This window comes from Solea senegalensis, linkage group LG15, assembly GCF_019176455.1.
Source record: "Solea senegalensis isolate Sse05_10M linkage group LG15, IFAPA_SoseM_1, whole genome shotgun sequence".
NCBI classification, from domain to species: domain Eukaryota; kingdom Metazoa; phylum Chordata; class Actinopteri; order Pleuronectiformes; family Soleidae; genus Solea; species Solea senegalensis.
Window position 1 is genome coordinate 2940058 of NC_058035.1, and position 27442 is coordinate 2967499.

The following is a 27442-nucleotide window of genomic DNA, read 5'->3' on the forward strand; positions in this document are numbered from 1 at the left end:
CTTCATTTTCTGCAAAGTAGTTAAAAAATGGATACATTTTTCTTCATGTTTTAATTTAGAATAATGTGCAGCACTCCCAATGCATAGAAATAAAAATGATGCGGATTTTGTGCTTTATTCACGTTTTTATTTCACAACTGTACGTTAATTTTTGTGCACACGCCAAGTTGTGATAGTGAAATCCACCTCGTTTGTGCGTTAAACCCATCACCAGTGGTGTCCACATACAAGCACTTATCTGCAGGATTTGAACCAACGATCCCCCCGGTTGCAAGCTCAATTCCTTCGCTCTTGGGGGAAGTTTTAACGAAAGTCTCGAAGCTCGCAAGTCTTGAGTTGTTTACTCTGTAAAACAAATTACACTGACACAATTACACTCTTAACGAACCAACACCAAAATGGCCTCCAAAAACAACCCTTACCATATAATTTGGACATTTATAGAGAAACTAACCTTTTGAGGTTTTTTTTTCCCCCCGACAAAGCATGGTAACATCATTGTCATTCAAAATAGATCTATGGCCATGGACTGATGTGCTTCAGGGCTGTGTATTTTTGAAATCTTGACAGGTTTTTCTTTCTTTTTTTTTTAAACTTTTCCCCCTACGTTGCACAGATGCGTGTATTTCGGATGGGTTGCTAACTCAGGTGATGCCAAATTTAGATACAATGATCAGTTTATCATCACGTTCTGCACACATAACAGTCTTTACAAAGTTATAGTGCGCTACAGTTGTAGTCGGAAGTTGGACTTTCCAAGTTCCCCATTGCTACCACAGGTCAGATTTCCATTAGCTTTGTTGACTAGTATTTCTCAACAGGAACGCAGCAGTCCCCACTACCGATGTAAATGGAACGCACCATTAAAACACATAGTAGGGGGAGTAAATCTCATTTTCTTTCAAAAAAGCTTATGTTTAATTTGAAATTAAAAGTAAAAACAATGAGTTAAATGTATTTTTTCCCCATGAACTTGCGTAATACTTATTCTTTACAGTTCATTCACAGTTACACAACGAAAAGCAAAGTAAAAAGTAAACAAGGACGTGATTTTAAAGGTAATCAATAGAGACGCACTTTTTTTGAAAATGCTTTTGCACGAAACGGCCAAAGTAAAAAAAAAAAAAAAGCATAAATCACCAGCTCTGTGCTTTCATGCTTCTTCACTTTGTTCCCCACATTCAAGTTCCATGTTGAACACTTGTTATCACACTGGAGAGGATTTGTACGCCGTCTTTAAAAAGGTAGTGGCTTCATTTAGTGCAAGATATAACAGATTTTCCGCACAGAAACTTTGTCTGAAGCTTCTGTTTTTCGCCATTTTTAACCCCCCCCCTCCCCACTACTGGGGGCCAATTCTGATCCAAACTGGGGTCTAATGTGGGGAACAAATCACGAATCCTCATCTCCTAAGCAACAACAATACACATTTCAAGCTCAGGTCCAGAATAACTTGCACCTTGGAGGTATTTCCAAATACATACACATCCAATACATACATTTCCAAACAGGCAGTGACATTTGAGCAGTATAATAAAAACAAAAAAAACAGGGAGGTGTCAATGACCAGGGTTTAACGTGTCTGGTGGTTAAAATGAAATTTTACGGACATAAAAATTAATTAACAGTCAATTTTTTTTCATCTATTTGAACAGCTGTATCCAACTAAGCACAAACTGACATCATTAAGCATCAATAAATAACGGTACATTTCACTCACTGCACTTCATTTTGGGAAGACCAATCTTCTGCTAAGGCTGGCGTAGTTGTTGGTTGTTTGTTTTGTTTTTTTTACATTCATGGGAATTAGACTGTTAACTAAGTACAAACTGGTTTCCGTGGCGTGTTCACACCCACGACAACAAGAAACAAGACACATATTAGTTACTTGAACTGTTTTACAATCAAGCTAATAAAGGCACTGGAATCGGGTTACACCACATTAGATTCTTATGCTCTCAGATATCAATCTTGAAAAGGTAAAAATCTAAAAAATCTTTTTTTTTTTTAATCGGACATCATTTTTGCATTTGAAAAATAAAGTTTGACATACTTAGAAAAGTTATCTTCTAGTTTGTTTTTTGTTTGGTTTTTTTTGCACCGTTGACTTTGTTTTTTAGCAAGAAACAGTTTTACAAAAAGTAATTTTGCTATTCAAAAAATAGCATTATGGCATTTTTGGTTATCAAAGAAGCGATGGACGTTGACATGACTAGCGCTAAAAAAATGTTTTAAGAACATGAAGACAGTATGGTTTTGTGCTGAGTAGGGATGGGACGATATACGAATTTGTCGTGTGTCACTTAATCGCAATTAGCCGATTGCGATTAATTATCATTTTAGGGATAAATCGCAAACGGGCAAAACTGCAAAACTTGAAAACACTTAGTTTGACGACGACATACAGTCCTTGTGATTGAGTAGAACCTTTCCAGTCATTTTATGACCATGTTATTTTGGAAGTATGTAACCCCCATTTGTGACGCAAAGAAAGAACAACAGTAATAATAATAATAATAATAATAATAATAATAATAGTTTGTACCTAAATGTAAGGTATATGAAATGTTCGTATCGTCCCATGCCTAGTGAAGAGGAAGAAAAGGTTTTTGAGTCCTTACAGTCAAAACATGTAGTCTGATGAAATGCTTCATAGATCTGCTACAGAAGCAGAAACTGTGCCCACAAAGAGGAAAAGACACAAAACAAATATAATTTACTTATCTGACAAATACTACAAAAAGAGAAAATGATGACGAGAAAAGAAAAAAGAACTCTGTACATACACAAAAAAGGACAAACAAAACAAAAAATACTAGGTGGGTCACAGTGCTACCCATTTACCCTTTTGGACGTGGATGTGTCTGTTACGAGAGGTGAAAGGACAGCGCTACAAAAGAACAGTGCCATCTTCTCTGTGGGTTTTCTTTTTTTTTTAAAGAAAACAAAACAAAAAACAGCACTTATGGATGTCCCGAGTCCCGAGTCACTGAAGGTCCAGTCTGCTGTACTTTACGCCGCGGCTCCAGTTCAAGCCTCGCCACGAAAATGGCAGCTGATAGTTGCGCGGGACGATGCCGCTGACGTTCTCCTCAAAGTACTGGAACGGCCTGTACCACCACACCCGCGAGAAGGGGTTACCCTGCGACGTCTCCTTCAACGACTGAAACAAAATACAGAGATACAATCATACAATAAATATTGGACCAAATATTATACTAATGAAAACTCATGTGTGTTTATAGGACTAGGATGAATCAATAATAGGGTACCTCACGATACGGTACCGATATCATCGCGATACCTTTATTTTTTGATCATCAACTATATATTGCAAGACAGCGATACAGATCTAACAATGTCTAACTGAAGAAAACAGGAAGAACGTCGATATATCCCCACCCCTAATCATAGACTTTAGTTTTTTGCTGTAACCACCAACAACCACTATGACACTGTTTGAAAGACATAATTCTCCAACTGTTAATATAAATATCCTTCTCCCATAAAGCAGAAATAAACAGCTCCACAACATGGCTAAACTCAGTTTTTACAGTCTGTGCATAGGGAAGTATGTGATATATAGGATTTTTTGGATCGTATCGGATTTTACATTTTTATCCGTCCAGTGATTTCAAAAGGAACTTGGCATATAAACAAAAAGTAGCTCAGAGGCTATTTATAGTTGCCTGGTGTTGTTTATACTCCTACTGTATAACTGTATGCTTTAACGTAAACTTCATTCATGTTACTTTGTTGAAGCTAGTATTTGTTTTAGGAGTGAATATTTGTTTAAAGCTGTTAAAATGAATAATACTTTCATTTCACACTGTATTTCCTTAAACCACACGCGACAGGATCGATTAAAATAATGTATAGGTAAAATACCAACACCATAACATCTTTATTTAAATAATGTGAAGATTTAATCCAACTTAATTCATCATACCGGTCTAAAATTACTTAAATTCCAAGTCATGGTACAGAGACATCCACCATTCTAGACATGTAGTCGGACCTCAAGGTGACACAGACCTCAACAACTGTCTTACTTATTCTGTGAAGTGTCCCTGAGTGTCTTAAAAGGTGCTTATAAATAAAAATGTCTTTATTATAATCAACTGTAATTGGTCCCCTCAGGACCATGACTCAGCACAGGGCAAGTAACTCTCCCGCCACGGTCAGCTCGTCTTCTTTCTTTTGTGTTGCAGTAATTTGCAGTAAACTGACAATCACTTCAGGCGACAGAGGGGTGAAAGTCGCTTGACGAAACTTGAACGAGTCGGGCAACGTTTTCAATTTATCCTCCAGCGAAAGGTTGTCAGTTGTCTCTGTGTAAGTACACACCTGCAGGCGGCTCTTTCTGTTGCCACTGGGGTCAGTACGGGCAGTTTGTTCATTTGCAGCTACATGTGTGCTGCTTTTTTGCTTCAATTGATAACGCAGGGATTTGACGAAGATTTTGAATTTACTTTTACTGAGAGGAAGACAGGAGTGTATTAAATAGAGAGGTGTTTCAGTTGAAACAATCAAGACCAAAAAGCAACAGAGAGAAACTGACAGTTCATCACTGTTTTCACTCGGACAGCCTAAACACAACCTTAACCCTAACCATGACCTAAACACAAGTCATATATAAGCTAAATTCAACCAGTTCCATTGGAAATTAGGTTCTGTCTAATTAGAAACAGGTTGTGGTCCTGACAAGGTCAGTGTTTATGCCACAAAATGTCCTACAAGTACATTGAGTACACTAGAGTAAATACCAGTACACACAAAATGATAAGTGACATTTTCTTTCACTCAATTTCTGTTGCTCAACACATTTAAAACATGCTGTGTGACAGAGTATAAATCTGGCTTTACGGCTATTTGTGCTCCATCTAACCACCACCTCTAAAGCTCACAATTAACATTAATAGATAAATAAATAGGGAGTTTACTACAGTAGTTGTAGTTCCAAAAAAGTGTTGTTTTCCCTCATTTGATTCCTTTTATTGATACATTATTATATCATACACTATTGCACATAATACATATTCCATGTGCGTCTATTTACTCACTTAATTTTTCCCAAAATCCAAATACCACCACTTGTGTATAGCAAGTTGCACTTACTTGCTGGTTGGCCATGGTGTGGTACCACCAGAAGAGGCGTGTAGTGATAAAATATGCCACCACCACATCCACAGTATAGTGGTCATGGGCCAGAAGGATGCAGAAAATCCCCACAGCACTTAAGGTCCAGCAAAACCAGTGGTAATACCAGAACCTCTTTGGAGAATCTGCAAATAGAAACATAAACACCAAGCAAATCAAACCAACTGTATCACATTTAACTTTATCATTTAACCAGTCATTACACTTTTCCCCCACTAGATGTCACTGCTGTATCAATCAGGTTTCCCCGCACAAACCATGTGGAAATGATAAGAAAAACAAATGACGTTACTCAAACAAAGCCTGTTGATAGAAATGCTATCATCTCAACCACAAGCAGCTCAAAACGTCCAAACTGACCCTTGTACTTTGTCTTGAACCCACATATGGGTGTGTAAACCAAGGAACTCAGATAACGCACATATGCATTGAAAAAAAGAAAAACACAGTACATGTGGTTGAGCAACAGAGCGATAATGCACTAGTACTCACAGGAGAAAAGTTAAAATTGTGTCTTTTTGTGTCGCAACAATACTTATCAGAGAGATGATAAGTTATGAATATGACAATATGTTGCTATACAGTAATGAATCTTAAAACTAGAGAAAGCACTTATGTGTGTGTGTGTGTGCAAAACTCCGCTAAGGCCACTCATTTTCTGTCCAGAAAGCCACCAATGGCGTCACGGGGACATAAACCTACGTCCCTACTTTGTGAGAGTCCTACGGTTCACAGAAAAATGCGACCAAAAACGGAACCTCATTAAAAGGAAGTAACATTGCAGTATTGTGCAAAAACAAGTAGTGTTTTGTTCTTATTTTATGTCTGTCCAATTCTGTATGAAAGCTGGCCAATGAGCTTAACTCAGCAGATATTTATCTATCTTTTAATACAAGACATTTTAATCTGTATTTTACAACTGTATACATGTGTCCCTTATGTACTGGATGTGTACCAATAAGGTGACAGAGAAATATTTACACTGTGCGTTCATGAACTACACTAAGATGATGTGTGATGATGATTGATCTAACTGACATGACTGAAATAAACATATATATATATGAATAAATAAATAAATAAATAAATAGATAGATAAATAAAAGCATTGCTGAAACAACAAAACTAATGGACTTTCACAGTGTTGTACATTCTTCCACACCAAACTCACCACAAATTGTCCAAAATGTCTTTGTATGCTGAAGCGTTAAGATTGCCCTTAAGGGGCCTAGAGCCCAAAGTGTGAATGAAACACCTGAATTAAATACTTAACAGGTGTGGCCAAACACTTTTGTCCATAATAGCTGTACAGAATTATAAACTCACAATTATCAGTTGTATATCAGTAATAATGAAGGCAGAGTTGAATAAATAGCATCAGCATCAGAGATAAAACCTTTGTAGACATTCTTGTGCCTTGTTTCCATGTAGCTCTCTGTCTGTATAAGATACAAATTAGCCAGTGGCAACTTGAGTCACTGTTCTCGGTCTAGAATTTGCATCATGTACATTAAAATGTGTAAATTATCCGACAGACTGTACCCTCTCGTGTCACAGCATGTAAAACAAAGTAGCTAGAAGGCCATTTGACTCCATTCAGTTGTTTGGTGTTGTATACTTATATTAACTTCAGCCAATTCACCACATTGTCCATTTCAAGAATCAAAGTTACAGTTTTTTAATCTACATGTATATAGTCATATTACTGAGATAAAAATGGGCATCATCCACTAATCTCATAAAATATCAGGTGCATTTGATAAATGAAGGTAGTGCATCCATGTTAAACAAAACTACACTGAAACGACAAAGAATCAACGGTGACACTTACACTCCTTGATGAAGAGGTATGTTAGTGTTAACATGACAGTGTGACCACTGTACAGATAATCTCCACACATGTCGTGGGCGCCGGTGATGGTCAGGCCCCCGCCCGCGATCATCTTCAACACTCGCCTCATCTGTGCCTCCCAGTTCCCGAGAAGCTGCAAGAAAACGACGGCATTAGATTACAACATCTTTAACACACTCACAGAACAATATCTGACAAGAATAATGGGAAATAATTCAGAAAAATATAAAAAAGTAAATGTTCTTCTTGGGACAAGTGAGAACAGCCAAGTTTTCCCTTGAGAGTGGAATCACCAGTGATGTCACTGCTAATTTCAATGATTATATTTTATTTAATACTGAAAATGCAGCCCAATTTATTGCCTTGAGTGTTTTTGACAATTTAAACAACAAGCTCTCAGAACTTGAGATGCCAAGTGTCGCTTGGTGTCCTTGTACGAGGTTATGCCCCAGAGGAGTATCTTGAGCCTCCACTTAACACATTAGAGTAAATCAGTGAAGGAGAATTGTTGAATGGCTCCTTTCAGAGTATCGGCAGCCTGTGGCACTAACGAGTATTGTACTGCTGTTTCGGTAATCGAATCACCAACAATGGAGAGTATTATATTCCACTGACATAAAATAAAAAAGCAGGGCAATGTGCAGAGCAAAACAGGAAAAACAGTATTTAAAATTGTCCTCATTTGAAAATGTGTAAGGACTGTGTCGTTATAGTGGCTGCTCCCAGTTTTACTTTTATCCCCTTTCTGCCATTTTCCTTTCAATGCTGGTAAGGACACAGGTATATGAGTATTATAGTGTTAGAATTTGCCCATTCACTCACTGTTTTGGTTACGCACTTACTTTGTGCTAAGTGAGCTGTTATTTTACTGAGAACACCGTGTTCCTGGTAACAGGGATTATACAGAACTAGTATTCAGCTTTAACTTTAAATCGGCCCTCAGTTGTCTCTATCTTTTTTACTACGACTACTTAAAAAGGTCCAGTGTGCAACGTTTAGGATGGTTAATTGGCAGAAATGTAATATACTATCTGTAAGGATGTTTGTATAATGCGGCTTTTTCATTATACAGTTGTAGCACTACTCAGCTCGAATGTTGTTGTTTTTTTTTCCTCTTCCATTAGGGATAGTACCTGGTGCTTTTTTTGGTACCCGCTCTGGCAAGGTTCCAAGCTTGCTGAGCCGATACTAAAATGTGACGTCTGATAGATCAGAGACTGCGTTCACTGGAAGTAAGTCCACTATAATGGAAGTCATGAGCATGACACTAGGCAGAGGTCAAACCCACTATTATTAATTAGAGTGTGCAAAAATGACAAATTCTAATATGAAAAAGCATCTAGTGTGTATCATCACTTTAAAATAAAAACTAAATCATTTGGTTTACGCACAGAACTTGAGTTACAAAGACCGCCATCGTGTTTCACCAGCAGCTCAAAACATCCAGCCATTTGTTACAAACTGCAGTCCCACTATTGGATATCACCAATTCTTAGACACTGGAGCTTTAACAGCCTTTGTTGTTGTTTACATTTGATAAGGGGTGCAACATAAGGGGGTTTCAAGGCAAGTATAACAGTGCGTTCTATTGATAGTCAGAACTTGAGGTCAGGGAACTCTTCTACTTTTACCGTTAATGTCTCGTATTTGTCTCGTACACAAAGTACTGTTTCAATTTTAACTGTTGACATGTTGCCATGCTGTAAGTGTGCACAGGTTACTATGTAGAGCATGGTTATTGTCCTCAGCCCCTTTCATCAGTCCTCAGTCATGAGTTTTTTACAGCAACGACTTTCCATTACCTTAGTCCTCAAGTTCCTCAGGCCTAACAATATAATCAGTTTAAAAACAACAAAAAAAAGTTATATATAACTTTACAAGAGGAAGGTTATGAAAAGGGGTGTTGCCATTTTTTAACATTTCTGTTCGGGCAGCCCACACATCAGCATCTGTATTCAAATGATGTTTGGACTGCATCCACAGTACCTTTTTTCCCCCTTTATTAAGAAAGAAATTTACAAACAGTGGTTTGCAGTGCTATCAAAGAGGAACCACAGTGAATCAAGCACTCAAAGCCCCACTTTGTTTTAGTGCGCTGCAGTAAAATAAGAAATCCTTTTTATAGTGCTGAGAGAAATAAAAGTGAGCAAGTATTATACCTTTGGAGAGCATTTGAAGTGCATCCCTGGAACAGGCAGAGTGGTGATGTACATTGTAATACACCGGTACAGGTAGAGTGTGCCCACAATGAAAAAGAACCGCCTGCCTATAATTGACCTGTACAAAAAAAATAATAAACATTTTCGTTTAGTTTGAATTCATATTTCAACTCGATCTGTTCAATGACTGGAGATCTGTCCTGTACCTGTGCTTGAGCAGAATCCACTGTACGAGCCACAGTCCGACCAGCAGCACGCCGTTGATCTCACAGATGGAGAAGGCCCACTCTACTCTGTTAAACAGGTCAAAGAACTTGTCAGGCAACGGCGGGGTGTGCTCTTTTGAAGGAACTCTCTCATGGACCACGGAGATGACAATCGTGGTGGTCACAAAGCACACCACGGCGTAGCAAAAAGCCGCGCCCGTCTTCCTCCATTCCGTAGGAAAAGAGGAGCGCGACGCTTCCGCTGTAGGGATGTGGATGTGCACCATCTCCATCCTCAGGTCCTTCCTCCCCATTGTGCCATTCAGGGGTTTGCTTGTCCCGTTAGGTAGTCCGACAACATGTCCGTTTGTGTGACCGTTTTTGTGAGCGACCATGTGGTTCTCAATCTGTAGCGTCTTCACCCGCTCCATAATCTGCTGCCCGCCGTCACATGACAGCAGCGAGAGGGGAGGATTCCGGAAATCCGCCTCTGTGAGCCTGAGCAGAGCAGGACCGTCGGTCTGATGGAGGGCATCCTGGTACTCGGGCATCCCCTCTTTGCTCAGCCAGTCAGAGACATCCTCCGCTGACCATTGCTCCACCTTCTTCATCTTTGCCAGTCGGCAACGTGGGGGATCAACGGGGGTCCTCAGACTAGAGAGGAAGGTTCACAAGAAGACTGGAAGTCTTACGAGGCGGTGGGAACTCCTTTACAGTTTTGGCACATGGTGTTTCTTGCACCCAGAGGGACCACGGCCTCCTCTTGAAATGCTGCAGGGAAAAGTAGGCCAGTGGTTTCTTCACCTCGTCTGCTTCTCCACCCGCACACTGCACCCCTCTGTTAAAAGAAGAAGAAAAACTCTATGAATCATCAGTGGTGGCTAAGCACTTCCACATTCTCCACCCAAAGAAATATATGATTCATAATGGCAGAGATGACTACCAAACTCTAAGTGGGTGTAGCCGTGGATGAAATGATAGGACACACCAGGAAAACTGTGCGTACTTAGAAAGCAGCATGGATGTGTAACTCTAAACTACTAAAATTACTGAAAGATCTTGCACAGCATCCCACGGATGAAAATATTGAATCAATAACTGACATCACTCTAAAACTTTTACAACAATAATAGGAAAAGGACTCAATCGATCAAAAGGTTTCCCCGTTCCTCGCTGGAGAAAAGCCCTTTCATACATCAGCAGTATCAATCCCGTGTGGACTTTCATATAAAACCTAATCCCAACAGAGACGTGGGGGAGTGTTTGCAGCGGTACTTCTATACAGGACTCGATACTAATGGCATCACCTCATTTAGAACAAAAACAGAAAAAGCAACTGGTAAACAGATCCTTTTTTTATTGTTATTATTGCAATACCACTGGGAAAAGAAAGAGGGTTTTTAAATATAAACTTTGTAGTTTATTTTAAATGTCACTGGGCGACAAGAGTTTGAATGTAGAGTATGTTTTTTGCACTCCAGTATTACATTTTTAACTTTCATGCTCAAAGAAAATGTTATCAATCATCTATTGACTGATTAACTGGCCAATTGATGGTAGAATAATACTACCATGTAAATTGGCTTCTCCATAATGTTTCTTATCTCGGTTTCTGGCAACAGCCCATGCTTTGCAACAACAAGGACATGAAGACACACATCTGCTGCACATGATGCTTTTGTTTATACACAGCGATGTCGGCAGTGGACACAGAATGGACCAACTTATGTTTGAGTGCAGCTGGAAGAGATTTCTCATCTACTGCTTGGACCCGAGCGAAGGAGGAGAGCAGGGAAACAAGAGTGAAAGGAGGAACTCATAAATCAGAGTGAAGGTCAGTGCTGAGCAGTGAGGCCGCCCCACCCCTGAGAGGGCAGTCAGCCAGCAGGCAGGCCCCAGCACAGCCAGCTCAGCTCCGGCCAACAGCAGCTAAATGCACTGGCAGGCAGAACAACAAGCTGTACATCAGTGGCTCGTCTCACCTCAAAACTGCTCAGAGGGCTTCGCACATTAAAGCCATTAAAACAGCGGTGAACAAGAAAAAAGGGGCTATTAAATGGGTCATCGAAAACACCTGGCGTCAGATTTATTATTCACTGCTGCTGAGGTCTGGAGAACATTCTGACCTCACAACCCAAGTTTTAATGTAACAAGCAGACACCAAATGTGTAAAAATAAGCACATGGATAACGCGAGGCTCTACAACCCAGCATGGGGCCTCGTCACCTGCTACGTGACAACTCAGCTGTGTGCCTTAGTGTCGCATGACGTGAGCAAAGGAAGCGGAGATAGCAAGAAACGGAAACAAAGAGCACTCAAATCAATCTGCGTGCAACGGAGGCCGATCAAAGTTCAGCTGTCACCTAGTCGGCTGTGTGCCAAGGACCTTTAGTCAGTGAATCGGTTTACTGGGTAATCTCAAAAAGACCCTAATCCTGAAAACTCAGATATGACCAGGTATCAGACTCAGAAAGGGGAGGTGCTACTAATTTACAAAATGAACCATGTTTTGTGATTCATATGCAAAAGTCTCATTAATGTGTGCATGTCCATTTGGTAGTGAAATGACAAAAGTGTGGTCTTGGTTGCCAACCATGTAAATTCAAGTAGAGCCTCTTCATACTGACATTATGATAAACCTGGTAAACCATGAGAACTGATTCATTGGTTTGAGTGTTTTTCAATATTTTTTTAAAAAATGAGAATATTTTCTGGTGTCTTTGCTAAATCTAACAAAGAAATATAAAAAATTAATGATTTTGTTTTGTGGACAAAACACGACATCATTCCCAGGTTTGATAAACAATTATCAACATTTTTATTCACTAAGCAACTATTCAATCAATGGAGAAAATAATCAACAGATAATTAATTAGTTGCAGCCCTACATTAGTCCCTCCTTCAATCCTTTTTATGTAAATGTTGAGTACCATCCAAAGTTGTAAAAAGTATGGCTACACTCACAGCCGGAGGATAAATGCACATGACAGCATTGGAAATTTGAGCCAAGGTTGATTAAAAACCACCGTGCATTTTCATTTTGAGAGTCATTTGACCAGAAAATAAATACCAATTAAATCTATTCTGGTCAAAAAAGAAAAAAGCAGTATCGGGGTCACATTTTAATGAATGCAACTTGACCTTGCAGGACCACACTGAGGTTGTTGTAAAGTCCCATTTCTCTCAGTCAAATCTTTGCATGGTGAGGTTAACCTACCCTAGCCCTATGACCACGGAGCAGGAGATAGAAAATATTTCTGCCAGAAAAGAAAAAAACACAAGCAAGTCTGATGTAAATGTAACTCCAGGACAATATTCTTTCAGGGAAGATAACTACAAACGCAGAATAAAAGAATGGAAATGCGTCAGCCTTGTGGTGTGGTGAACATATGACACAAAGATAAGACACTGAAGCTCCTCCACCTCCTCCTCTAAACAAAGGGCTGAAAAGCCTTTACTTTCCCTTTAGATCTTTTGTAAATATGACAACACTAACAGAACACAAGGGGAGATTGGATTGTTACAAGCTTTAATTCTCAGCTCAGACGTGTGTATTTACAGAGCAGGGAACTCTATTGTCCTGTGTTTACTGACTGTGAGCCTGGTTCCAATTCATTTAGTTGCATATGTGTTAGATGTAAAGGGAAATGGGGAGGTTTTTTTCAGACCAAAAATAGACTCACGCAGAGTCAGTGTTAAAACAGTTCACATATACTGTGCATGAGGATGTCTGGGTAAACAGGAAGCAGAGTTTATATTCTGGGGTCTGTTGCTTAGTTGCAGGTAATATAAACACAAAATAATGGTGAAAAATAAAGCAATTGTGTCAACATTGGAGCAAAGAAACCAGAAAATATTCATATTTAAGAAGCTGGAAAATCAGATTACTTAACTAAAACTGATTAATTGAAGAAGTTACTAACCATTTAATTAACCAATTAATCATTACAGCTCTAGCTGTATCCTGGATATTTACCATTCCAGATGTATGCGTAAGTTACTGTGTCTCATCCAAACTAAAATACAGAGTTTTCAAAATAGAATGGGGTCTCTGATTTAAAGGGTATGAGATGATGATGAAGAAAATGTCAGTCAGGTCATAATATTTGACTTTTTGCCAATATCCGATATATCGGGCTGATACCAGTTTTTCCCTGCACCTAATTGCAGAGGTCCCTTTGGTAAAGTAATGAACACAATACTTTTTATAGTATACTATCCCTTAAAATAGCACAATATTGTGGTAAAAAATGTGAAAAGCTTTAAACTCTGAAAACACAATGAAATGAGTTCACCATATTGTTTTCCTGGTTTGAGGCAAATTAAACCCCATTAGAGTCACTCACAAATTTATCCTGAAAATGTGAATTTACCTGCATCAGCTTAGTGTTTTACAGTGAGCACTTCTTTTTAGAAGAAATTGACTGAGATATAAGATAGTTGGCATCAGACCTTCACACACAAAATATGCTATAACCAAAATGATTAAAGCTCACAAATAATGAGGCGATAAATCATGTGTTTCTACAAATGAATAAACATCTCATCAACATCTCTGAGCAACTTAGCCAACTGGTTTTCATGCACAAATATCATTAAGAGCAGTTATAATTTTCTTAAATCAATATTTACTTAGCTTAAGTTTGCCCAGCACAAACACTCTCACTAGATTCTGTTTTGTTCAGAAGAAGAAGAGAGCATTGGGGTTTGGGAGGGAGGGAGTGTAACTTTGAGGATTTTGAGATGATAGTGGGACAAAGAAATTCTTAATTATGAACACAATCTTGACAATATCACTTCCCATACCTATTACAGCTAGGATTCCACGCCGTCTTCCAGCAAGGCTAGTCTAAACAGGCAGAAACATTTTGATTCCCAACATGGCAACCGCCCCCTCTTTCGTAATATAAACAGGCTCTTAGTCACTGGACCACACAATAATAAAAAAAAGCTAACTGTTAATCACAAGCTTATTATTCTCCTCCCGTTTATGGGACACGTCATCATGGTCCAGACATTTTCAACCATGGGAAGCCGATTACTAATATTTACAGTTGAAACAATGAGCTAATGATTGAATTTGATTATTATTTGATTAGCTTATCAAGGAAAAAATAATAAGAAAAAGGAAACTAATCTTAGGTATCTGCTTCTCAAATGCAAAACAAGACCTCACCATGGGCTCACGAGTGGCTTTACTTTTGTAAAAAGATTAATAGCAATAGAAAACCTGATAACTAAGAACTTTAGGGCTGCAACAACTAATTGATTAAAGTTCGTAATAACTTAATTTATCACTTGAGGGAGAACAAGTGTCCATTACGTTTGTTTTCAATTTGTGCGTTTGTCCGTCAAAACGGACAAAATTTGACAAATTAGCTGAACGGTGTATAACGGTGCAATTATTCAGAGACAGTTTAATGCAAATCTTTCATTGAGCAGATATTGCTTAAGTTTCTGTTATGAAGAAAATATATATTAATTGCATTACCCTTTTGTTGAGAGAGTGAGAGAGTGAGTTCTATTTATCCGATTAATAATCAATTAATCGAAAAAATAAAAGACAGGTTAATCGATTATCAAAATAATCATTAGTTGCAGCCCTGAAGAACTTCATAGCTCACTTCTTCCATTCTCAACTGAATTATTTATGGTTAATAAACAGCTGGAAATACAATAGCATGGCCTGAATGAATCTCTAGCGATCAATGGAACTTAAAGCATTGTGCGATGTAGAGAATATTAATGTCTGCTTCGCAGGTGTCGCCCTGCTGCATGTGCAAAAATGCCACTACAGTGCTAAAAAAAGACAAACGCACTGTAAGCATCACTGCTTAACTCGCTGTGCTGACTGGAAAAAAGTTAGAATGGGAGTGTATCATACTCAAAATAAAGAAAATATAAAAGCAACTGCTCCTCTCCCTCTTCTTCTCGTCCACAAAAAGGTTGGTGGGGCCAGGGGAAGGGGACGGCAGGAAGGGTTGGGCAGTGCATGCGAGATCCCACCCAGGAGTGACAATACGTCAACACGACACGACATAAACACAACCATCCGTAGTCCATTTTTAGTTGGCTAAAAGTAGGACCAAATGACTCATTCACAGCGGCTTTGGGAGAAGAGGAAAAATCCGCTGAGATTGAGTATCACAATAACCAATGAGACACGGCACGAGACAATTTCGGAAACCGTTTCCACATTAACTAGAGCAAATAGGCCCAGTGTACTTTCATGAGATTGCTAAGCAACTCTGCTCGTTTCGTCTATAGACACCTAAAGCATTTGTACTTTCAAAAAAGGCCTATGTGACATGAATTCTTAGTCACAGTCACACATTTATAAATTCCATCCTCAGACAGAATGACAGAATTGAGAGGATAATTGGTGTTTTATTAAGCTGCCACGACTCTCTTCCAGTGGTTACCCGTTTCATTATCCTTGTTACAGCTGCTGAAGAAGGAAGCAGTAACTATTCACTGTATTTCATCACTCTGCTAGTCTGTTGCTGCACATTTGTTTTTCACCGTTTGTGCGGCTCTGTCAAAAAAAAGTTAGTTAAAAATACAATTAAAAGTAATTGGACCACAATTTAATTTTTTAATTGCTGACAACATTCCCTGACCAAAAAAACACAAACTGAGGTTGACTCCACCCCAGCGTAAAAATCCCTACAAGGTACATTGTGTAAAATCTATTAGGGCTGCAATGATAAATTGATGGATCTGCAATTACTTCGATAAATCAATTCATTTTGGTTTGTAGACAAAAAGACATTTGCGAACACAATCATTTTTAGGCTCTGGATGAAACACAGATGAACATTTTTTAGACATATTGTGATATTTTATGGATACAGCAAATTAAAACTCCAAAAAATGTCTTGTTTGTCCATTGTAGGCTACCATAAAAACATGGTGGTCCAAAATAGAAGCCTCCTTAGAGCCGACCCTGCTTAAAACTCAATCTGGGGTAATAAAAAACTAAACATTTTCACTTTAAGTAAAACATTTAACTCGTACGTTAGATTGCAAAAGTCACAAACATGGGCAGAATCATAAAACATTTTGCCGTTACTAAAATTCACAACAATGACTGCTGTAAAAAAGAAAAGATCTTATTCGAAAGAGCAGCCCTGTATAGGGTTTCGCCAATACTGTCTCTGTGGAATATCACCATTACAATCCACAAGTGATACATTTTACATGAACAATAAGTGGCCCGTTTTCCCTTCAACAGGCATGAGGTTACACATACTGCAAACAATTTCAGTCACGCAAAATAAAACCACTTCCATGGCCTTGTTTGTCCTTCCCTCAAATTGTGTCCCCTCAGGGCGGGGGACACCCTTTTTTTCCATACTACAGAATCCAGTTACAGTTCTGTCCAATAATTGTATCCTTTTAAATGCCTGGAATACAAACACCACACAGGTAAACAATACGTGACCAATATTTAGACAAGTGTTGAGCCTGGTTACTCGTATCATGGTTAAAAATTAACCCTGTATGTTCTCGTTGTTGATTGCATACAGTTCAGCACTTCAGTTTGAACGAGTTAATAAACAACAAGCTTAAAAGATCCTATCCAAAGGATGTTTGCCTAAGTGTGCTACCATTTTAAGAAAAATACTGTTCAGCCTAAGAATAACCCTTGGGTGAACTTTAGATAAGCGCCCTGCTTACAGATGCTGCCATCTTGGTCCACCATGAAAGTGAGAACGAACCAACGCCTGGAGTTCATGTTTTGATGTTGATGCTTACAACACAAACAAACATGAGGTACTTTCTGGTACACAAGGGCCACCGTAGTTCCCTGACACACTTGAGAAAGGGAGGGGTTGAGCGGAGGAGTCCTCACCATTAGATGTCTCCAGTTCTTCTACACTGGACACCTCAAGCATGATGTTTAATCTTTGTAAAGATAACATTTGTGGCAATAAAAACAGGAAAATACATCTTGACTAGAGTTGTAACTGGCACAATAATTCGTTGGGTCCATAAAATGTCCATCAGTGCTTCCTAAAGCAAAGCATACATTTTCTGGTTTCTTTGCAAAAACAGGAATGAGAAATCAGAGAACTTTAAAATGAAAACAAAACCTCAAAAAACACTTTATTCAAACAATCACCAAAAGATGAATAATTCAACCTATTTTTTTAAAAATCAGTTAGGTCTAAAAAAAAAAATGTTGAACAGTGTTGCCTAAACCTCAAAATTATGATGTTCTTAAATGTCTTGTTTTGTTCACAGACCAGAATTACTCAGGTGTGATCATTTCTTTGTTATATGGAGCAAAGAAACCAGAAAATATTCACATTAAAAAAAACTATTAATCGAGTTTTAGCCCGACATGAAACATAACATTTACACGTTGTCCATTTTTGTCGATCTACTTGAGAGAGAAAGACTACACGTTTCGCTCGAGTGATCTCACACACAGGACGACAACATTCCTGGAATGTTTTAAAGACTGAAGGTTCACCCACCTATTAACCATGAATATAGTTTTGAGACTTCAGCCATGACTCACCACGAGGAGGGTCGGCTTTCAACCACACACAAGCAACGGAATATAAGTGAAAACAAAAAGCCTCAAAATTTGCATTACACACCTCCTCCGCCTACAACAAAGCACTTCTGAATTTGTTTAATAAATAAGACGACAGCTGCAGGGTAACAGTAAAACAAAAACAGAACTGAAGGCAACAGGACTTGTGTTGACGTTCTGGAGACTTTGGTTTTTAACATCATAGGTGGAGGAACGACTGTAGGGCAATGACAACACATCGCCTTTTTTTTCCTCTTGCATCCCTTCCCTAATGACTTGACAACTATTTACTACTTACACTTGGCCTCAGGTGAGTCTAAATAAACTCTTGTAAAAAAAACTGCCAGGAGAGATAATGAAGACAGCACTGACCTTAATGATGACACCACAGACATTTAAATATCTCACAACCAGTCACTTAGAGTTGGAGAAGCTCCATGGATCAGGTTTGATAATGCTGACAATGAAAATACTGCAAATTGTGCAGGACTTGACCTAAAAATGTCAATGAAATAATAATTATGTCAAAATTACTCACTTAAATTTTATAATGTAATTTCTATATTTAGTGTATGAAATGTTTACTAGATATATAACTGCTCTGTTGATCCGTTATTATGTTATAGTATTATTATTAATTTAGAGTAAAGCTGCAACTAAAGATTATTTTCATCACTGATAATTGTGTTGAGGATTTTCTCGATTAATAGATGGGTTGTTTGGTCCATAAAATGTCAGAAATGCTTAAAAAATGCTTAAAATTATGATGGTGATGATTAAATGTCTTCTTTAGTCCACATTTTCTGTTGCACAGAGCAAAAGAAAAACTAGGGAATAACTAGAGAACTTCTTGGAATCATTAATAAAAATACTCAAACTGATGAATCAATCAATCAATTTACTTTCATTTAGGTAAATCCAACGATATGATAAAGTCAAGAATGTCAAGACTCAGCTCAAACTAACATTTCATTTATAAAGTTAGTTAGTTTAAAGCAACTGAGGTTGTTGACCGAACTGCTGTATGGAACCACATCAAGAGATTAGCAAAAAAATAAAACAACACCATGCATAACAGCAGCAAACAACAGGAATACTATATTACATTGCACCAGTTGCTATATATACACACACAACACAAGGAAAAACAAAACTCGGGAGTCCAGCTCAACCTGAAGGCCAACAAGAAAAAGTGAGGTTAGAAGAAGATAATACATCTTTGTTCAAAATGTGTTTCATTATACAGAACTAGGGCTGAACAACTGATTGCATTTGCAATAATATTGTGATATGATGAAGAGATTTTCTCAATTACACTCGACTGTAAGTGAGAGCACAGGATGGAGGAGGTTACCTGTTGTATCAATGGCTTCAGGCTCAACTGAACCCGGCACTATGGAAACCCGAGTGTCAAACAGAAACACTACATCAGCAGTGGTGTGGAACTATTTTGGCAATATTGGTTTTAAAATAAAATTAAAATTGCATGTTTTCCCGAAATCACTCGGCACTTAACAGAACAATTTCACAGAACAATTAAACATGTTCAGTCCGTCTGATAATTAAGAGGGAAAAAAAGCAGCGTGTGGCCACATGTGGACGTGGAGCAGACTGTAATAAGTTACAGTTGGCTCTGGGGAGCAGAGCTGAATGGCAAAACAACCACTGCACTCCAAGGTGCCATCTGCTCATAAGAAAATCACCTGTGGCTTTATGAGTCACAGAGGAAAATGTAAGGGGCCCCAGAGGACAGAAAACACAACATGTGTGGACTTCAGCTGAACGAGGCACAAACAAATATTTGTTAGAATCGCACTCAGGTAACCACTCTGTTCTTAACACACAAATTGCGGAAACTGCTGTTACCTCAGGTGCTATCACATAACTGTAAACAATTATTTAGTTAACTTAACAATGCCTCCGTTTCTGAACTGAAGAAACATTCAGGTCCAAACCAAGCCTGAACCACACAGACAGGCTAGAGCCATATTCAGTTGGTCATTGCTAGTTTTCCCTGATAACAAGTGTTGCACACACTTGTTATCAGGGAAAAGTTAATGGCCATTAACAATTACATATTAAAACACTTATATATACAAAGCAACATTCTCAGAGTCATTTAAGACTGGATTGCCCTTTGTTAACCCTGCAATGGTGAAATGTACAACAGCAAAGACAGTCAAATGTAAAGGTGATATATAATAAACATGCACCTTGACATAGTGAACGACCATAATATGTCTAGGTACATACACAATACTTAATATACTAATAATGGACCTCACACTTTCAAGGTGGGGTCACACAGTTTTCTTCATTTTATGGATAAAACAACTATTGAAAAAAATAAATGATACATATTGGATTATAAACATATTTGTTAGCTGCAGCCCTACTATAAACAGAATACTACAACTACAACTTTCAACAAAGATACTCCCCTCTACAAGTTACTACTAAAATTCAAGTCAAAGAATTTGCAGAAACCATTTGATGAAGCCGGCAAGTTAATTTCGTTTTAACGCTACTTCGATAATGTGTGCCTCTTTCACGTTCACAGTAAGTACTGACGCAATCTAACGTCCACCTGTAAATGCAAAGAAAGCCCGTCTGTCTGTTAATCAAATTAACTGTCCAACAGTTTGCTTGACGGGCTGTAAACTTGGCAGTTGACTTGCTAAAGGCTCCGGGGTGTGTTGTTTGAGGAATGCAAGAGAAATCACTAAATATCACAAAAGAGACACTTCTGTGTCTTTTTACGAGCATGGATTTATATCCATTTATAGATGGATGTTTGACATTAAAATAGGGATGCACAATATCGTTATTGGCACACATACACCAGGATCTGCCGATATGACGAATGACTATTGGAGCCCTCTATAATTTTTATTATTTGTTTTTTATATTATTTATTATTATTATTATTATTATTATTATTATTATTATTAATAATATCTAACTTTGTCATGTAATAGTAACAGTGACCATTTAAACACTAAAATACAGACAAAAGAAACACAAAATTGAACAGGTACTGCTCTAGATTTATTAATGCATGATTTCCTTTAAATAGCTTCAGACTGGCTTGTTGTTAACCAAGATCGCACACTCAACGTTAATTGGGATAACATGGGATCATGTTACAGTTTTCACTTAAAACAAATCAAAACTAAAAATTAAAAAAAAAAATTTAAATAGGGCAGGGGAAGATGGCTTTTCTGGTGTCTGGTTTAATATGGTCTCTCTTAATGGTCTCTTTAATTTAAAACTACCAACTTATATGAAATGTGTGTAAAACAAGATGCCTGATAAACTTGATTAACACACTGGAATGCAGGTGGGGGTGAAGGGTGTCACAGTAACAGGAGACGTGTCAGGACAGGGGATTTTACTCGGCTCAGGTAAGCAGGCTACACAATAGTACACAACTGACAAGGAGCCGACTCTCCAAGGATCAGCCTGTACCACTTAAAATTCCTTACCAGCACCAGCACTCCCTCCCCCCACAACCTTTCCCCACTACGTTTGTCCTGTTACCTGCAGCTACTAGGTTAATATAAAACCTCACATATGCACATTATCTCAAGTCAAACTGCAGCTCACGTTAATTCTGTGGGGTTGGTGAGTTGACACAAGACCGGGCCTGGGCGTCGATTACGGCATGTATCTGGACTTTGATACAGTCCCATTTAATCCGTTAATTTCTCAATTTTTCAAATCAGTCTTTTTCTCCAAAGATTTGCTGGAGGCCAGAGGATGAACGCGTATCATAGTGCTGTGCTGGAAACGGCACTTCTCTGGAAGAGAGCATAGGCGACATTAGCACGTTCACCTGGGATTTATGTTCCAATGGCCAACAACTGAATGTAGATAAAACAACCTCAGACCCATTTTGGTCCATTAAAATGTCAGACAACATTGACAAATGTTGACCGGTGTTTCACAAACCCCTAAAAGATGATGCTCTCAAATGTCTTGTTTTGTCCACAAACCAGAGTATTCAGTAGTATTGGGTTTTATTACTATATGGAGCAAAGATACTGGAAAATATTCACATAAAAGAAGCTGAAAAATCAGTAAAGTAAAGTAATCAATTCATTATTGCAGCCCTACTGGGTACGAATTACAAATTTTCGATATAGTATCATTAGCGATATCTGGAACTTGAGGACCAGGGCTGCAACTAAAACTTCATAATCAATTAATCTGTTGGTTATATTCTTCTCCATTAATCTCGTTTGGTGTCTAAATGTCAGAAAATCATGAAAGAATTTGATCCGTTTACCAAACCAAAATAGTTGATGATTCATTTAGTAATCGAATAGTTTAGATTAACCCTCTATGGCAAACCACATAAAAGGACCTCACACTGTGCCTTTAAATTCCAAAATTCAAAAGTCATGCCATAGAGGGTTCTCATGGCCTGAAATTTCATATGGTATGAAAACACATTTTCAACATTAGGTGATACAGAGGAAGTTGACACCCAATTCGTTACATGAAAGTATTGAAGTACAACACCCGGTCCTACAATAGGCTACTAAAACAATTACCTGTGCTTTGTGATTGTTAAAATTCCATTTCTTTTTCTGACATACAGAGAATTGGTTCCATCACAGTGCCATTAGCCTAGATTTCCAAAAAGCAGTTGTAGGCCACAGGAAACTGGGACGTCACGTGAGTGGCAGTAAATCTTCATGTGTTTCTAATTATGGCAGAAATAAGATTACGTCCGTATAACATGTTGTTTCTCTGGAGGCAAAACGTTACTGGGAATCAAATTGATCAATGGCTGTCGGCTGGCACCAGCATTTACAGCGTGCCATACGGCAGAACAACACAAAAAGGCCAAGGCCATCAGGTGATGTCATTACAGTTCACCTGTGGTTTGAGTACAGAGGCTCAAATACACCGGAAAGGAGCGCATGTGCACACACTCTTTTCAAATCGAGCCATTCACAAGTTAAATATACGTCAGTTTTAGAACGTACCGGCAATCAAACAATATTTTCCATGACGCATCGGAGGGAGTTTAAAGTAAGGTATTTTTTGTTTTATGTAACGAGATTAAGATAAAGTACGTTGAGATTTTGAGCTTTTATCTGGCAAACAAACATTGACATTTACTACATTAAGATTAGGTTTGCATTAGCAGTGACGTGACAGACCAGCTCTGTGGTGAAGATCATGAAATAAAAAGGGGAACATGTTTGTGATAGAGACAAAGAGTGAAAAGGTTACCACTTTATAAGGAACAAAATTGTTCTGCCATAAAGTCTGCTTTTATGGCACCTATAATGCCCAGTCTTGCCATTGACACAGGTGTGGATTAGATTGTGTTTTACCACTGTCAATAACATCCTGACTACTGTCTACTGCACTGTCAATAATGAGCGTTGTACCTTCCTCGTGCAACACAATAATCAATGTAACACGGCAAATACCGATATTTTAATGAATAAATTAGGGTGCTTTGAAGTAAACAGTCCCTGCCAGTTTCACTCACAGGCGTCTTGTCTCAAATAATTGAGGGAAACTTGGGCGGAAGTTACCTGGCCAAAGAAGAGGGAGTTTACAGTGGGTTAATGCTGTTAGAGATGCCCCATCCACGTTCAATACATAGACTTTATACACTTTGTTCACAAATCCTGCACTTTTAACTTTTCACCGACGTTTTGTTTTAGCCAGACAGATATTGCGATGCATTGCTGTATGATTGTCTTGTAATAAATTGATTATCACAGAATCGCTGTATCGTGATATTATCGGTATCACAGACCATGTATCGCGTATTGTGAGTTTGGGGACTGGCACTGGACTGTTTATATGAGATATTTCTATTTCCCAATCAGGCTTTTACGCCGATTACTTTTGTCCATGTAAACATAGCTACCGACGATGGTGGGGAAACAATTGTGAGAGTGTATTACTCAACTCAAGTGATTAGCCAGGTATTTAAGGGATTTGTGAGTATTTTCGCTTCACCAACAACACAAGCATGCATGCACTTGGTATGTGTGTGGACAGAGAAGTCTCCTTTAGTCAAGGATCGACAGTACTTTTTTCTACAGATGAGTGAACATGACTCAGATGGATGCTAATATCAGTTAGCTGTGTAATTTAATATCTGAAACTCATACAGATTGATTATTCATACACAGGAGAGCAGTGCCGAGTTCATTCATAAAAATTACAGCTAGTGCCAATGCGCAACAATTGTTGGCATCAGTGGAAATGTAAGAGCCCGGTGAACGTGCTAATTTTGCCTTTGTACACACATTTATCCTCTATACACTAGCATAGCTGATAGCATTAATGTTTGTGGTAATCATTACTTTTTCTTTAAACCAAATGGAGCCTTTTACTCAGGCTTTTAGTTATCAAATGTTTTAAATAACACACATAAAGTGAAGTTTTATGAACATTTCTGAAAAAAAGTAGAAGATGCAAAATGGTACACCACCATAACGGTATCACAGAGACCTATGGCGGTGGTGGTTGTGTTGTGGTGTCCTTTTTCTTCCCCTACTCGCTTTGTTTGCAGCGTCACACTTCACGCACAGGTGAGAAAACCTCTACCGGGTCAGACCAGCCACTGTCGGTGGAGTGAATGGGTTTAAATATCCCAGCTAATTGTAGCATGGAAGAGGCTGAAGTAAACTGCAGCTCATGAGAGTAAACAACCAGGACTGTGTGATTCTCTGTGTGGACAATTTTTTTTTCAGTTAAAAAGAGAAAACCTTGTAAATATTACTTCAAAAAAGGTGTCTCCAGCAATCTAAACACAACAAGAGCAAAAGAGTACTTATTCCAGAACTGAAGAAGTTGATAATCCAGGATTAGATAAATTTGGCAGTTTTTCAGGGCTGAATCACAGCTGTGTCATAGAAATAAATAAATAAATCACTGTTTCCATCAAAAGACAAGAACCTCTACTGTGTCTTGCTTGTCAAAACCACCCGTTTGCGTGTTGATAGTCTGACATGCTTTGCATTGGCAAAAGATGTTTCTCTACAAAAGGGGCCGGATGCAGTGACAACAATGCGTCCCATTGACTTACTAACATTTTGCAGCCTTCACACAGAGTCCATTCACACTGTTTACATCTGTGAAAATCTGCTTTCTCACCATTCCCTACACACAAATACCACACTGTATTTCTAGCTGGCTGGCCATCGTTTACTGTGGCCTTAATGCAGAGGTCACTAAAAGGGTGGCCTGCGGCCCCGATCCAGACTTGGACATAGCTGACTTACTACCAATAAAGTCTAAATTCTGATGATGGAATATTTATGTTATGCTTTTAGAGCAACAGAAGGCCAGGGGATTCATGTGCTGTAAATAACCATGTGATGGCACTCAAGCAATGAGCCTTGGGAAGAAAAACTTTATTTACACATTTTCCTCCTGATATTACTGACTTTAGTTCTTTTTTCATTTTTAAATATGGATCAAATGTAGGGACACATGATGACTTGCCCATATATATCATGATGTATTGTTTGGCATAGTCAAGGGGATTTCCTAGACTCACTCCCATAATTTTTTGGACACACTTAACTTTTGCATAAACTCATAAGCTGAGAAAACAAGAGCTCCATGTGAGGAATTTAACCTCTAACCTCTCTCTTGTTTGTTTGTTTATTTTTACGTTTCTATCCTCAGTTGGATTAGTTAGTATAATTGGGGGAAAAAAAAGGGCTGCAACAATTAATCGATTATTTATCGGATAGTATTAAACGAATCATGAACTATTTTAATAGGGTTTAATTAGGGGTTTTCTCAACTAATTTGTCATGAAACTTGGTGAGAATAAGTTTATAGGCCAAGACAAACAAAAAAGTCGATTGGGCCTGGGAGAAAATAGATTTATTGGCCGTGTACGTATGACTCCCTATCTATAAGATAGTGCATATTGAATCAGTTTCCTGTTGATCTTTACGTCACAGAAAAACAAAAAGGGGACGGTGAGATGGACCATGCTGTGGTTCTGTATCTGCTGTGCATGTTAATCATGGTACAAATTAGATCAAGTGTTGCTCTTGTAGTTGCCATGTTGTCCAAAGAAAGACACCACCACCATCTATATCAGTGGTCACCAACGTGGTGCCCGCGGGCACCTGGTAGCCCGCGAGCAGCCAACGAGGTGCCCGCGGGCTCATTTCACTTCACCTCACTTGTATGTATCCATATGATCAATGTGTATGCAATTGAATGCATAATATTTATCATTTAAATGGTAAACTGCATAAAATGTTAATATGGTAGCCCTCCATATTATTCTCTAACCTTCAGGTAGCTCTCGGTCTCAAAAAGGTTGGTGACCCCTGATCTATATGTTGTCTCATTTTACTTCCGATCAAAGAACAGGAAGGAAACACCAAGTCCAACTCCAGCCCGACTCAGCATATATAGTAAGTAATCAGAATGAATTGGATTATCCAGATATGTTAGTCCGACTAAGATTAGCTCGATTTCAGTTGGACCAACATGTTTACATGACATTAACAAAACAGAATTATTGTCTTAGTCTGACTAAAATCATACTTTTAACATAAATGTAACATGAATTTAACATTCCCGAATTCCGAAGGCCCTCAAATCCTGTGAAGTTTGGGACGCTCTGCTCCCGAGTTAAATATTTGCGAAGGAATAATGTTTACGCTTCCACTGTCACGTTCCTCAGCACACACCTGTGTAAAACCAACATAACCGTTCCACAGATGCGGATTAAGGCACTGAAAACAACACTTTCGCGAATAGCCAGGACCCCCGACCCGACAGCCGCTGTTTGATGACGATGTAGATTAAGAGCTTAAAAGTCTGAAAGCTTAAAAATAGACAGGCCAGCTGGGATCCTCGAACATGAGGCTAGCTAGCCTCGCTCGCTAGCTACAACACCGGGCTCGTGAGGTTTCTGAGGTAACGGTTAGTCACTCAATGACTCACCGTGGTTCACAATAAGGGAGCAACATGTTGTACTAACAAAAAAAAATGTTTTAACCAGCTGTTAACCACACTGAGGTCGACGTTAACACGCCGACACACGGAGGTGTAGCTTCTCCGCCCATCACATAACGGGAGATGTTTTTTTTCCCCCTTCTTCTTCGTTAATGTTTTCAACACAAGGCCAAATAAAAGCGGCGTCATTTAAACCAACGTTCCATGTATGCGTCACACAGTAGCTCAACATGATGTTCTTACAGTTTAAAGGATAATCGCAAGAGTTCGTGTTAACTCATAGTTACCACGACTTAACCAACACACACAAACGTAGATGATTCGGCGGGACGTACACGCGCGCTGGTTTCTAAATCACGTAACGAGGGAGATTGTGTGTTAAATTTAATTTACCTTTGTTGTAGAAATGTGGAAGGACTTCTCCTCTCCCGTATGAAATCACCGTAACGAGGCACGGAGTGCTCTAGTCTGACTGTGGCAACCGACCACACGTTGCGTTCACTGGTAAGTAAGTAGGCGGTTTGCCTGGAGAGTGAAGCGGCGGTGAAGTGACTTC

General features: G+C 38.7%; 1 protein-coding gene across 1 annotated transcript; it reads right to left on the reverse strand.

The window, feature by feature from the left end:
• sgms1a (sphingomyelin synthase 1a) lies at positions 1-27442 on the reverse strand. The gene is made up of 6 exons (XM_044046470.1): positions 27280-27442; positions 9378-10215; positions 9172-9289; positions 6992-7145; positions 5119-5285; positions 1-3163 (listed from the first exon to the last, which is right to left on the reverse strand). The coding sequence occupies exons 2-6, from the start codon at positions 9986-9988 to the stop codon at positions 2987-2989; spliced, it is 1227 nt and encodes a 408-aa protein (XP_043902405.1). The 5' UTR covers positions 9989-10215; positions 27280-27442; the 3' UTR covers positions 1-2986.

Bases quoted from the DNA above. Each gene is read 5' to 3' on its own strand.
- sgms1a (XM_044046470.1), bottom strand. From the start codon at position 9,988: ATGAAGAAGGTGGAGCAATGGTCAGCGGAGGATGTCTCTGACTGGCTG. The intron at 9,290-9,377 runs GTACAGGACAGA...TTTTTTGTACAG, and splicing joins TGGATTCTGCTCAAGCACAG to GTCAATTATAGGCAGGCGGT. The intron at 3,164-5,118 runs GTAAGTGCAACT...ATTTTGTTTCAG, and splicing joins ACACCATGGCCAACCAGCAA to TCGTTGAAGGAGACGTCGCA.